The sequence below is a fragment of the Dysidea avara genome, chromosome 10, assembly GCF_963678975.1.
Source record: "Dysidea avara chromosome 10, odDysAvar1.4, whole genome shotgun sequence".
NCBI classification, from domain to species: domain Eukaryota; kingdom Metazoa; phylum Porifera; class Demospongiae; order Dictyoceratida; family Dysideidae; genus Dysidea; species Dysidea avara.
In genome coordinates this window covers 5,426,103-5,438,848 of record NC_089281.1, presented here as the reverse complement: position 1 = coordinate 5,438,848, position 12,746 = coordinate 5,426,103, and the positions used below count along the sequence as shown (strand labels likewise).

The window sequence follows — 12,746 nt, the reverse complement described above, 5'->3', positions numbered from 1 at the left end:
CAAACAAATCACCCTGTAGAGAGTTCAGCTACAAAAAGATCACGCTGTAGAGAGTTCAGCTAGAAGAAGTCACCTTGTAGAGAGTTCAGCTACAAAGAAACCATAATGTAGATAGAGAGTTCAGCTACAAAGAAACCACCATGTAGAGAGAGTTTAGTTGCGAACAAACCATGTCGCTAAACCGGTTTGTTCGTATTGTTCCTCAAGAATTGTTTGGAGAAACTATTTGCACAAAACCTTTTGTGGAAACCCTGCTATCCTTGTTTCAAACATGCAAGGTCCCCATAGTCATGTACTCCATAGCATCACTGCTACATCTTCTGTTTTACTTGTTGAGGAGTTGTAAAACTGGTGCTGATGTTGTATATGAATGCAACACACATATTGCATTATCCAAGACTTTTGCCAAAGTATCAACAACTGCAATCAATGAAGAATTAATTAGGTTGTTTATGTGCATTTTTATATTGTACAATTCCATAGGTAAAGCTGAAGCTTTGCTTGATGTTTCACTACACAAGTCTGTTGTTGAAGTAGCATAAAAGTTTGGTTGTTTCCAATGCCAGAAATTTGCCGATGAGTATGGCAGGTGTATTTTAACAATTACTGCTGACAAAGAGTTCTCAAAGAAACTAATTTCACTCAAATATACTGATGATATAGATCCACTAATCTCTGACACTTACTGTGCTCCAATTTTTAGATATTCTTTACATGCTCAAGGGAATTTAGCCATTTGTGGGGCAGATGTGAAGATTAAGCTTATAGATGATGATGATTTACACCAATGCATAATCACTTATATCAGAGAGCACACGGTTGATGGTAATGTTGGTGTACTATCAGCTGCCTGTCGAGTATTACATATTTTAGCTGCAGGTGAAAAGCCAAGAGGTTATTCATTGAAATTGGCTGTATTGAGGTACTGTTGAGACTTGTTAGATTACGGAAAGATGATTCTGAAATTTGTTGGCATCCACTTGGTACCATGAGCTCTCTAGGCTTCACAGCACTCTGCAATTGTTATTCTTTCATCCGTCACGACATAGTCAGACCCATCTGTGGTATTATTAGGGGCACTTCAACTGACAAAGCCAAGGCATATGCCTCCTTAATTTACTGTGTATTTGTGAACGAGAGGATGGAATATCGATGGTACGGAACAGCGGTGTTTTAGAAGATCTAGTGAACATTATTGCTGCAAGCTCTAATTCTGATTTACAACGCTGGGGATCCATTGTACAGGAGTAGTTAAGCCTCTACACTATAACTTTACCAGAGCTGGCAGGAAGTACAGACCAAACAAAAGATCCATCCATTAATAACATACAGGCGATCACTCGTGTGGTTGAAGAGGGTGGGGATTTCCCTTCACATGGTAGTGACAATTTACAACACAGGGCACCCATGCTTGACCTCAGGGCAAAGAATTGTACACCAGAAAATTCATTCTGTGTGGGAAGACTTTTCAGTGCAACTTATGGAATGTGCAGTAATTGTGACAAAGACGAAAGCTTATCTGAGTTGGTGATGCGTGTTCATGAATTGACGCCACAGCAGTATCAGAATCTGATCAATTATGGCTGGTATAGGAGAGGTGGTGTGAAGATGTTCCGATTAAGAGAGAACCACACAATGAGCTACTGCGACTGGGAAACCAGGGTCAGTGCTCTAGAATTTGAACACACAAAGAGTAAAAGTTATCGCAAGGTGATGTGCAGGATGCCAGATAACATTCGCATCAAAACTTCTCCTGCTTATTTCAACCAGGAAGCTTTTGACCTCTACAACAGCTACCATGTCAGTAAGCACGACAAGGCTATCAAGTCCGAGTTCTCATATTCAGAACACATAGTCCATAGTCCCTACAGACATCAAGAAGGAGAAAATGGTGTAACGTATGGTACATTTCACCAAGAATCCTACCTTGGTGACAAGCTAGCTGCAGTAGGTGTAATAGATGTGGTACCATGTGGCGTTGTTAGTGTTTACATATGGTATGAGAATAGCAAGGAAGTGAATAGGTACTCATTTGGGGTGTACAGTGCTATTAAAGAGATCGAGTATGTGTGTACACTGGCCAAACAGAATCCTGCTATGAAGTATTACTATCTACAGGGGTGGAACCCAAATAACAAAAAGCTGGCATACAAGGCTGATTACACACCAGTCAAATTTTTCTGCCCTTGTATCAACACACAATGGATTGCTACAGTTGATGGGGTTGACCAGTGCATCGCAAGTAAAGAAAAACAGATTGACAATTCTTCCACCACTTTGTCTACAACTGGTGACCTTTTGTCTCAAATACACCCTGTAGATTCAGTACAGCCATCTACAGCTACCTTTAAAGTCAATGCCTATGATGTAGCTGTTACTTCATATGAGGCAGAACATGGTACAATTAATGTTGATACAATTCCAGTTTGTCTAGACCTAACACAATTTAAAGACGGTGATACACATGCGTTTATGCCACTCGGAGAAGCAGCCAGCCTGTACCACATAAAGGAACATCAGTTAGAAATGATGAGGAACAGATATAGGGAGCTAGTTGTTGCATTAGGCCAACCATTAGCTAAACAGTTTTACATCACTTTAAAGGTGTTTCGGGAAATAGTTGAAACGAGTGTTTAATAATATATATATTGTAGAGATGTAGACTAAAGTATTTATGTATTTGAATTCATTTTAAATTTGTACTGCAAAATAGTTGTGTTTCTGATTTCAGTTTTAAGCTCCTTGACTCTTTGCTAGTTCTTGGTCCATCTTCTGCGCTCGTGCAAATTCATAGTAATGTACATATCCGTCATTATTGATGTCATCATCGTTGAGTACTTGGTCAACAATCTGTGCCAACTGTTCATCGGACAAGGTGGGGGCTTTACTCTTAGAACCGTCCTCATTATGGAAGTGGGTCATTGCAGCAGCCAACTCCAAACCATCTGAAAAGAATTCACATGTACGTGTGTGAGCATTTGAAAGTAAAATTTTTTACAGAAATAAATGAAAATTTTGATGCATTCTCACCCAAAAATACTAAAGATGAAAAAATTGACAAATGTTTTAATGTTTCAATAATCTCATCACATGAGAAAAGAGTAACACTTCTCTAGTATCCAAACTTAATACCACACTGGACATGTTGTTTTTAATGCAAGGCTTACTTTACAAGCAAATATCTACCAGATTTCAAGGCACACATATACACATGATGACATTGCACATATACACATGATTACATTGCACATATACAAAGCTCCAGTTGAATATTAATGTGTGCACATATACACACAATTACTGCACACATGCACACTACACACACATACTACACTACACATTAAACACACCCAATTTATTGTTATTGTCATAGTCATGTAACTTGAAGTAATGGAACTCTATCTCTTCTTCATTCTTGGAGTCAAGGGACATGTCATCACCAGTAAAGTCCTTCAAGTGTTCTTGTAAATGTCTACACAAAGAGATGCCACAATTATCAGAATAATACATTAAACGGTTACCACAAAATGCTAGTTTTAACAAGGAAAAATTTTGAGAATTTACATTATTGCAATTCATCAAAACCATGTTTTACATTTAGCTTATTAAACAATATTGGAGCAGTTCACCAAAATTTTACTAGTCAAAATGCTTGATCATCTGATTTCAGTATTTTTTCCATCATCAAATATTAGTGTTATATACAGGTGTATTTATTTAGGGTACTTGAAATTGTGAACAGTATGCTGATACATGCTCAGTGTGACCTGGAATCTTAGGGATTTTAGTATTACAGCTTCTTGGTAGTGACCAAAGTACTCATCTCATCTAAAGTAGTGACTATCCCTTGAAGAATTCCGAGCAGCCAATCGTATTTCGACTCTCATCACCACTAGTAAAGACTACTACGGAAGAAGCAAATGTCAGGTTGCAGGCACACCAGTAATGCGTACACCGTATTAACCTTAGCCACATGTAAACATCAAAACTTACGACTACCGACTGAATGCAGTTAGTCGACTCTTACTCTTTGTTATGGATGTGGTCATTGCTGTGTAGAAAATTAGCAAAGTGTTCATCTTCTTGATGGTCTTCTTGACCCAGTACCACAGCCAAAAACATTACGGCTATAATACAGAATAACCTGAATGCCATCACTATCAAACAAAGAGAAACCAAACCGCTGTATTCTATATTTTCGTACACGTTTATTTAAACGCGCACGTGCAATTAGAATTAAGGGGCTTTCCCGTTTAATTCAAGATGTCTGGTTTTACAGAACAGTGAAAAATGGTTAATGATTGAAAGAGAAAATATTTTGTGTATTGACAGACAGATAGTAAATGGTACGTATTAGTTATATAAGGGTTGAATGTCATAAGGCTGTTTGCTGGTTCGTATTTAGCCGGCGAGGACTTGACAAATCAGATATTAAGTACTCATGCATGAGCATTATCACAGTTAGTTCACAGTATTTTGTATGTGTCAGACATTGCTAAGTACACAGGTACATATTCACGCTGACAAGTAATTTTAAGTGTACTTGGCCCTAATCTATCAAAGCTTGGGGCCAAGTGGATGTACAGGTGGGTGCTTGTATTTAAATATTATCAGGAACATGTACCGTGTACTTTACTTTTTGCCCCACACTCGCTATTGATGGTACCAGTGACTGCTCCAAAAAGTTTCAAAGGGTGCCTATAATTTGTTTTGGTTTGGCAATCGAGATGGGTGAATTTTCAGTATACCACAAAATGACAGCCTTTAGGCCATGTCAACTTGAGCTGTTGTTTCTCTGACAACAATATCAAGAGTATATGGTCGGTTGGTCGGCATATAAATAAAAACAGAAATCAGGACAACAGGAATGCACCAATAACATAATGCAAGTGAAGGAACATGGTATTGATGAAACTGCATGACTTGGTTGCACTCATAGTACGTTTTGAGAAGATATTTGTTGGTGAGAATAAAGATATGACTTGTGTCTCAGAACTTTTAGTGATTATTTTTTTACGAGAATTTATTTAAATTTCAGTCTATGAAAGGTGCAACAACTGATTATGTAAAGTTGATGTGGGACTAATAACTGGACATTTATTACCTTCCCAGAATTTTGACTCATCCAAATAAATAGAGACCTTGATCAATTTATGAGTTTCATTAGGAGGAATACTAGTGTATATATTCCCTTCTTAGGTGACCTCTCTGGTAGTATGGCATGTGCAGGCTGGTATCTGGGTGGTCTGCATTCAGATTTAATTTTCTTCAGCCTTTCTAGGTGGATACTTATCTCAATGATTCTTCCTTGGGTATCCTACAGGTAAAATGCAGACTTTGCCTTCTGTGTAACCTTCCATGAAAAATATCATCATTCTACATGAGTTGTCAGTGGTAGCTGCCAGAGTTTTTGACTGATTCACGAGTGATGAAATAATGCTTGGTTTACAGGGGATTTATTACTTCTTGCAACACAGAAAGCAAAATTCAAAAAAACAAAGCGTCATATGGCTTCTTTAATTGACCAAAGAATATTGTTCTATAGTCCATATTGGGAATGATAGCAGTAAACAACCACCACAATGGGAGTGAACTTATAGATGTTTGTGGCTAGTTAACGTGTAAGAAGCCATACCACGCTCTATCCTTTTCACTCTCCAATGTTGCAAGAAGTAATAAATCTCCTGTATATGCATGCACAAGTTTATACGCAGCAATGATACGTAATTGATTACCAATAATCAAACAGTACAGCTGTATTGTTTAGTAGGGTTCACCCCTAATATGACACTCACTGCTAAGAAAGCTGCATCTAAAAGCCATCATGGAAATATCATATGCAGCAAAAATCACCTTTACAGAATAGTCTTACTCCATTTAGCATCAATTACAACGTTAAAAACAAGAAAACACCTAGAGGCATCTGGATATTGAATTTTTAAAAGATTATCATAACTCAAAATTTCACCTGCCTGCCTGCCGCCTGCCTGCCTGTCTGCCTGCCTGCCTGCCTGCCTTCCTTCCTGCCTGACTGCAGTCGCAAGGCTAGAAGCCACCATTTTACACCACAGCAAAATTCACCGGTGGGATGTGCCTTATTGTAGTTCCGATGAATGTTTGCTTTCTGTGCTTTGCCATTCTTTTCATTTTCAATTGAATGGTTGTCTTCTTCAGGAGGCTATACCAAGGCATTAATTTTCCGTATTGACACTTTCCTTGAAGGAGCGTATTTAGACTCCATGAAACTATTTGAGGCACTAAATGGACTGTAATATCCAGTAGCACCAAGCTGCATTTTAAAAATAATTGTCACGTCCTTAACCAATCAGAATGTGCCACAACAATGATCTAGCTCCATAGGAAAACAAAGCATTGTGCCACACCCACTAGCTTGATCTGCTGCATAACTGAGTGGTAAGATCAAGATACTCTAATACAGCAGTCACAGCCACATGTGTGTATCATAGCTATGCTCTAGATCTAACAAAATTGTTAAATGAATTAGGGTTCCAGCGATAAAAGTAGTGAAACAAGAGATGATGGTAGGGAAAATTCCTAGCTACTTGAATGTACTTTGACATTACTCCTTTATCGCTGGAACCCTATGTACTTCATTTTTAAATTAATATTTTTTATTACACTATATACAACAAGTTGAATTCCATTTGTACATGCTCCATGGGTTCTTTCCACACCATTTGACAATATTACTTTCCATAATATGTTATTCAGCTCAAGCTGCACACTTTCATTTACAGGAAGAAAAATAAAGCAAGTTTGCATTTGCAATCTTGTGGTCCCTTTTTGAAGTGAAACATTTTTTACTGTGCATCACCTCACCAAGTTGGGTGGTACTTAGTTTGAACACCAGTTGGGTGGTACATTTTACTTAGTTTGAACAAATTGTCCTAACTATTCCCAAGATATGCACAACCAAAATTCAGAGACTAGTTCATCTTTCTACAAAAAGTGCTTCTGAACATTTTTGACAGTTTGACACACTTAAAAGGAGGATCAGATGGTGAATGTAGTTAACAACTTTAGTCCAAAGATTGATGAACTGATGACGATCGACCTTTTTTAATACCAACAGGGTAAACTTTTATTTTACTTTAGATGTAGGTGTAAATGCATTGCACTGTATTTATCCATATTAAAGCTAGGCTCAAATAAACACCTGGTTCTAAATAAAGGCCAGGAGGCAACGCTAACTACAACAACTTGGCAGAGTAATATCAACAGCAGCTGTTACAAGGAGTAAGAAGATTGTTTACAATTGACATAAATGTCTGGGCGATGTGGGCATGTATATGAATAAATGCGGTTGTTTTTACAACATGCTCTAATAGAACAGTCATGCTCTATCAGAATATTTGTATGAAGAAGAGCATCAGTAGTAATACATTTTATTACCAAATAAAACATTGCAAAACATGGCAGGTTTTGCTCAGCCTGCCATGTATGTCAGTGATATTTCTCAAGTCCCAGTTGTAAAACTTCTCACCAAATAGATATCTGTCATTTAGGTCATTGCTGAATGTAATGGTGTAACATGTTCAGAAAGATGCAGTCTTCAGTGAAGTTTACTTCATCACTTGTGTCATGTTCTCCTATGGACTATGGCTCTCCTGCAGTTAATCTGATGTTGAACCAATTTGCTGGTCAGTGTTAGTTTCTGTGTGATATGCAGTACTTGTATATATGTATTGTATGTTGTATGTATTACTTGTATGTATGTGCTTGTAGGTATTGTATGCACGTACATGTGTGTACGTGTGCGTGCGTGCGTGTGTGTGTGCACGCGTGTGTGTGTGTGCATGAACTGCCTACTGTCCATGTCTCACAGACATGATACAGCCTCCTGTGGGTTACTAGTCCTGCCCCAGGAGGATTTTCTTGTGCTGACTCTGTATGTGTTTCAGTATCAATGAATCATACATGTGTATGTTGATTTGTGACATGCTTGTTTGCTGTTGTTGGTAGCTGAAATATTGCAAGTTGCCTGCTAAAGGAATAACAAATTGTCTGTGCAATATAGACATAATGTAGTTGAGTAAGAAAAAGTCCTTGTCAATGAATACACTGGTAATAAGCTTGTAATCCAGGCACACCAAACATCAATATCTACAGTATGTGTAAATAATTTTGTAATAAAGCATGCATGTCTTTATGTAGACTGACATATACATATATGTGATCACCTCAGAAAAACCCTGACTGGTTTGCACACCTTCCGAGTTTCTTTTTGTTTTCTCAGCATTATCTGCAGTGTCGAAGGAATAGATCACCAAAGTTTCAGCCTTTAGTGGTGGGCAGTTTTGGAATTATTGCTAGACAGTAGGAAGAGCAACATAATCAATTTGTACAGTGACTATATTGAAAATTAACTACAGGCACTTACATTTGCAGCCATAACTTCCGTTTGCATTAGTCCACAATGTTGTAATTTGGCTTAACATGTTCACCATAGATTAGCGTATCAGCCAAGGTATTGTGTTAGCCTTGTAGTCACTTACACATATGATATGAAGGCAGTTTAGTTGAAGAAATGACAACGATATTGCTTATGTTTACTACATTGTAAAAATACGCATGTGGCACGCGTACCGTTGGGGCTACAGAAATGAAACAAAGATTTCCACAATCTCCATGTGCAGGCTAATAAGATGGTGTATAGTTTTAATCAATTTGAGCTTTCCTTCTCCAAGTAATGGCCCGATAAAAACCTATGTATTTTTCTTTGTAGCATGTGTAATTTTATAAATTTTTTTTAAAATTTCGATTTTCTTAATATGCACACTTGTGTGTGAACAAGTCGGGTTTTTACTGAGATGGCCACATATACTTGTCTCGCTTAGCTAGACCACTATTTCAGTACAGGGGCTTAGTTTATCGATTAGAGATTATATAAGTTTCCATGCTGAAAATGGTCTCGTACAAGCCAGTTGTGACAGCACCTGAGTGGAATGTGAAGTGTTGATAATGCCATCCGAAAGATGTTAACAAGCATGCATAAATTGTGTTTTGGTTTCTTTGTTCTGCAAAACTATTTATACTTTTATGAGTACATTATCTACACCTAAGACACTGATAGAGATGTTGTCACAACTGATCCATTGAAAGTATACCCGACCCTTTTCAGTGTGGGCACTCATTATCTCTAATCGATAAGCCCCTGGACTGAAACAGTGATCTGGCTGTGTGTGATAGGAAACCAGCTGAAGTGTGAAGCTAGCAGGAACCTGAATGATCAAGCCCAGGAAGCCGTTTAATAACTGAACATTGTTGATTGTAATTTTGATTTTTGTGGCACTGTATATGCTGAGCTGGCAAGCTCTAGAATGTTCTTCAGTTTTTGTATAAATAGGCTGTCAATATTGTATTATGTGCCTTCGAATTAGCCCTCAATGAAAGTAGAACTTGACGTTGCTCGTGCTGTACCGCTTGGCTATCACACTTGGTGACAGGAGTGCTTACTTCGTCCCGGCAGTGACAGACTTACTGGCTTGTGTATGCTACGTTCTGGGAAAAGATACCATCCAGAAACAAGCGAGGGGTCCGAGATGTCAGAAGTCACAGACTTGCTTAAAGCCTGGATGGAGGAATCCCGTAGGCAAGAGGAGAGACGCCAAGAAGAGCGAGAACTCTTTGAGAAAGCATGGCTTGAAGAACGGCGCCACTATGAAGAAGAGAGACGGGCTGAACGGGAAGCAGACAGGAGGCAGTATGAAGAATTAGTTCGAGGGCTAATGGAGCGAAGGCCACGGCGCGTAGAGGTAGGACCTGAGTCACTGAAACATACCAAGCTGGGGGAGAACGACGACATCGAAGCTTTTCTCACCACCTTCGAAAGAGCAGTAGAAGCCTATGGTGTAGATGGAGACAAATGGGCAGCGATTTTGGCTCCTCAGCTGACAGGGAAGGCTAGACTTGCTTATGCTGCTATGAGCGACCGGGATGCTAGACACCATGATAGGGTCAAGGCGGCCATTTTTCGTCGTTATGACATTAATGAAGAAACATACTGGCGACGATTCCGTGAAGTGAAGCCAAAGGAAAATGAAACTCCTGTAGAGCTGGTTATTCGTGTCTGGGATCTGGCAGAGAAATGGCTAAAAGGGTGTGTAGATCGTGCGGCAGTGGTTGATGAGCTTGTTAAGGAACAATTTGTTGATGTTTTACCTGAAGAAGTCAGGGTGTGGGTCAATGAGAGGAAACCCCGAACCAGTGAGGAAGCTGGTCGACTGGCTGAGAATTACAGACAAGCCAGGAAGAGGGATCTGTGGACTCCAGGTATAGAGCCAAAGAGGAGCAGTCCAAAGGTATGTTTCAGCTGTAAACAACCTGGCCATCTAGCAAAGGACTGTCCCAAAAAGACGATACCTGTGAAAGGGGAGGATGCTGTTAAAGGGGACAATTCTACTAAGGGAGAGAAGAAGCGAGAAGATAAGCCCTTAGTTTGCTACAATTGTGGTGGTAGAGGACATACATCGAGACGATGTCCTAGTGAGGCTCTTTATTGTGGACCAAAGAGTCCCTTCAAGTCTCTCAGAGTAAGCCATTGGTAATTAAGTGTGAAGGGGTGGTAGATGGTAAGTTTGTATCTGATATTGTGTTAGATACTGGTTGTACTAGAACCTTAGTCCATAGGGACCTTGTCAGTGAGGAGAAGCTGATGAAGGGTGAGTCTGTTACAATCCAGTGTGCTCATGGGGATGCTGTAGCCTCTCCTCTCGCCAATGTGGAATTGGAAGTAGAGGGGGAAGCTGTGACAGTAGAGGCTGCAGTATCAGAGACACTACCGCAGTCGGTGTTACTGGGAACGGACGTTCTGAAGCTAAGTTTGTTGAGGGTCAGAGAATGGCGAAAAGCCCTTATGGTGGTTACCAGAAGTCAGGCTCAGAGGCTACAACGGGCAGCTCATGCAGAGCAAGGAAAATCAAGTGATTCTTCCGGTAGGTTAAGGCTTGCACAGAAACCTGAGGTAGCCATGACACGTGAGCAGCAAGTGGAGGAAAAGAGTGTTTCTCCGGGTCCTGACAGTAGCGAGCAGTCTGTATTGTCAGGTGAGTTCAATTTTGATGATGACATGTTTTTAGATGACAGGGCTCTAACACCAAGAAAGTCGAGATCTGATAAGAGGAAGGATTGGTATAGGTGGGCATGTCTTATGAGGCTGCAAGGTGATATTCCTAATGTGGAGATGACTAAGCAGGAGCTACGTACACTTCAAGATGAGGTTATGGGCATTCAGGATATGATAAGGAGGAGGCCAAAACAGTTTGTTGAGCTAGGTGGTCTACTGTATCATCTGTGGACTTCGAAGCCACAGCTAGGGGAGACTGTTGAACAACTGGTTTTGCCAGAACAGTTTCACGCGATAGTGTGTAAGTTGGCTCATACCATCCCACTTGCAGGTCACCTTGGCAGGGACAAGACAGCCAAGAAAATCTCTAAACGCTTCTTTTGGCCAACTCTGTTCCGTGATGTGGCAGACTATTGTCGCCGATGCCCTGAATGTCAATGTACTGCAAAGGGAAGCCAGCGAAGAGTGCCTCTGATACCTTTACCAATGATGAGAGAACCTTTTGAATGTATTGCTATGGACATTGTTGGTCCTCTGCCTCGCAGTAGAAAAGGTAATCAGTATATATTGATTATCTGCGATTATGCCACCAGGTATCCAGAGGCCATGCCTCTTCGCTCCATTGATGCAGGGACAGTGGCAGAACAGTTGATTCAGTTGTTTGCCAGAGTGGGTATTCCCAGAGAAATCCTTTCAGATCAAGGTACCAACTTTATGTCGCAACTTCTTAAGGAGTTGTACAATCTCTTGCACATACACCGGATCCGTACATCACCCTACCATCCTCAGACCGACGGAATGGTAGAGAGGTTCAACTGAACCCTCAAGTCACTTTTGAGGAAGCTTGTTGATAATGAAGGTCGTGACTGGGACAGGCTGTTGCCTTATGTTTTATTTGCTTATCGTGAGGTTCCTCACAATACAACGGGATTCTCCCCATTTGAACTCCTGTATGGAAGAGAGGTTAGAGGCCCACTTGATGTACTTAAAGAGGAGTGGGAGGCCGACTAGAGGAGTGATGAGAGTGTGGTATCTCACATTCTTTTAATTCGTGAACGGATGGAGGAGATGACCGAGCTTGTAGAAGAGAATGTTAGCGCAGCACAGTCACACCAGAAGAAGTGGTACAATCGGACAGCTAGAGACAGAGAGCTACAACCGGATGAGGAGGTACTTGTGTTGCTACCCACTAGTAGTAATAAGTTGTTAGCCCAGTGGCAAGGGCCGTATCACATACTACGCAGGGTTGGCAAAGTGAATTATGAGGTGCTGATGCCAGATAAGAGGAAGAGGAGGAAGGTATTCCACATAAACATGCTGAAGAAGTGGTATCCACCAGTAGCTACAAGCTTCTGGTCATCAGAAGACATGGAGGTGGATGAGGAAGAGTTTGTACCCACATGGCAGTATCAGGGTAGTGATGCTCCAACCATAAGTGACCAACTGTCAGAGCAGCAGAAGGGGCAGCTATCTGACTTGTTGGCAAAGTTCAGGACAATGATGAGTGGTAAGTGTGGATGGACTACTGTCTGTCAGCATCACATCCGAGTGAAGGAGGATACTCCCATTCGTCAGCAGCCTTATCGGTTGCCCCACACATATAGAGATGCTGTGGAAAGGGAAATCGAGATGATGCTTGCTGAAGGCATTATTGAACCCT

The 12,746-nt window shown here is 40.5% G+C and overlaps 2 protein-coding genes across 2 annotated transcripts; one reads left to right on the top strand and one right to left on the bottom strand.

The window, feature by feature from the left end:
• Window positions 1-2,632: 2,632 nt before the first annotated feature.
• Window positions 2,633-4,193, bottom strand: LOC136268462 (multiple coagulation factor deficiency protein 2 homolog). Its single transcript, XM_066063813.1, has 3 exons — window positions 4,028-4,193; window positions 3,351-3,472; window positions 2,633-2,945 (listed from the first exon to the last, which is right to left on the bottom strand). Exons 1-3 carry the CDS (start codon window positions 4,153-4,155, stop codon window positions 2,734-2,736), a joined length of 462 nt encoding a protein of 153 aa, XP_065919885.1. The 5' UTR covers window positions 4,156-4,193; the 3' UTR covers window positions 2,633-2,733.
• Window positions 4,194-9,563: 5,370 nt separating this feature from the next.
• Window positions 9,564-11,905, top strand: LOC136268806 (uncharacterized). Its single transcript, XM_066064273.1, has 2 exons — window positions 9,564-10,564; window positions 10,651-11,905. The coding sequence occupies exons 1-2, from the start codon at window positions 9,564-9,566 to the stop codon at window positions 11,903-11,905; spliced, it is 2,256 nt and encodes a 751-aa protein (XP_065920345.1).
• The last annotated feature ends 841 nt before the right edge of the window (window positions 11,906-12,746 follow it).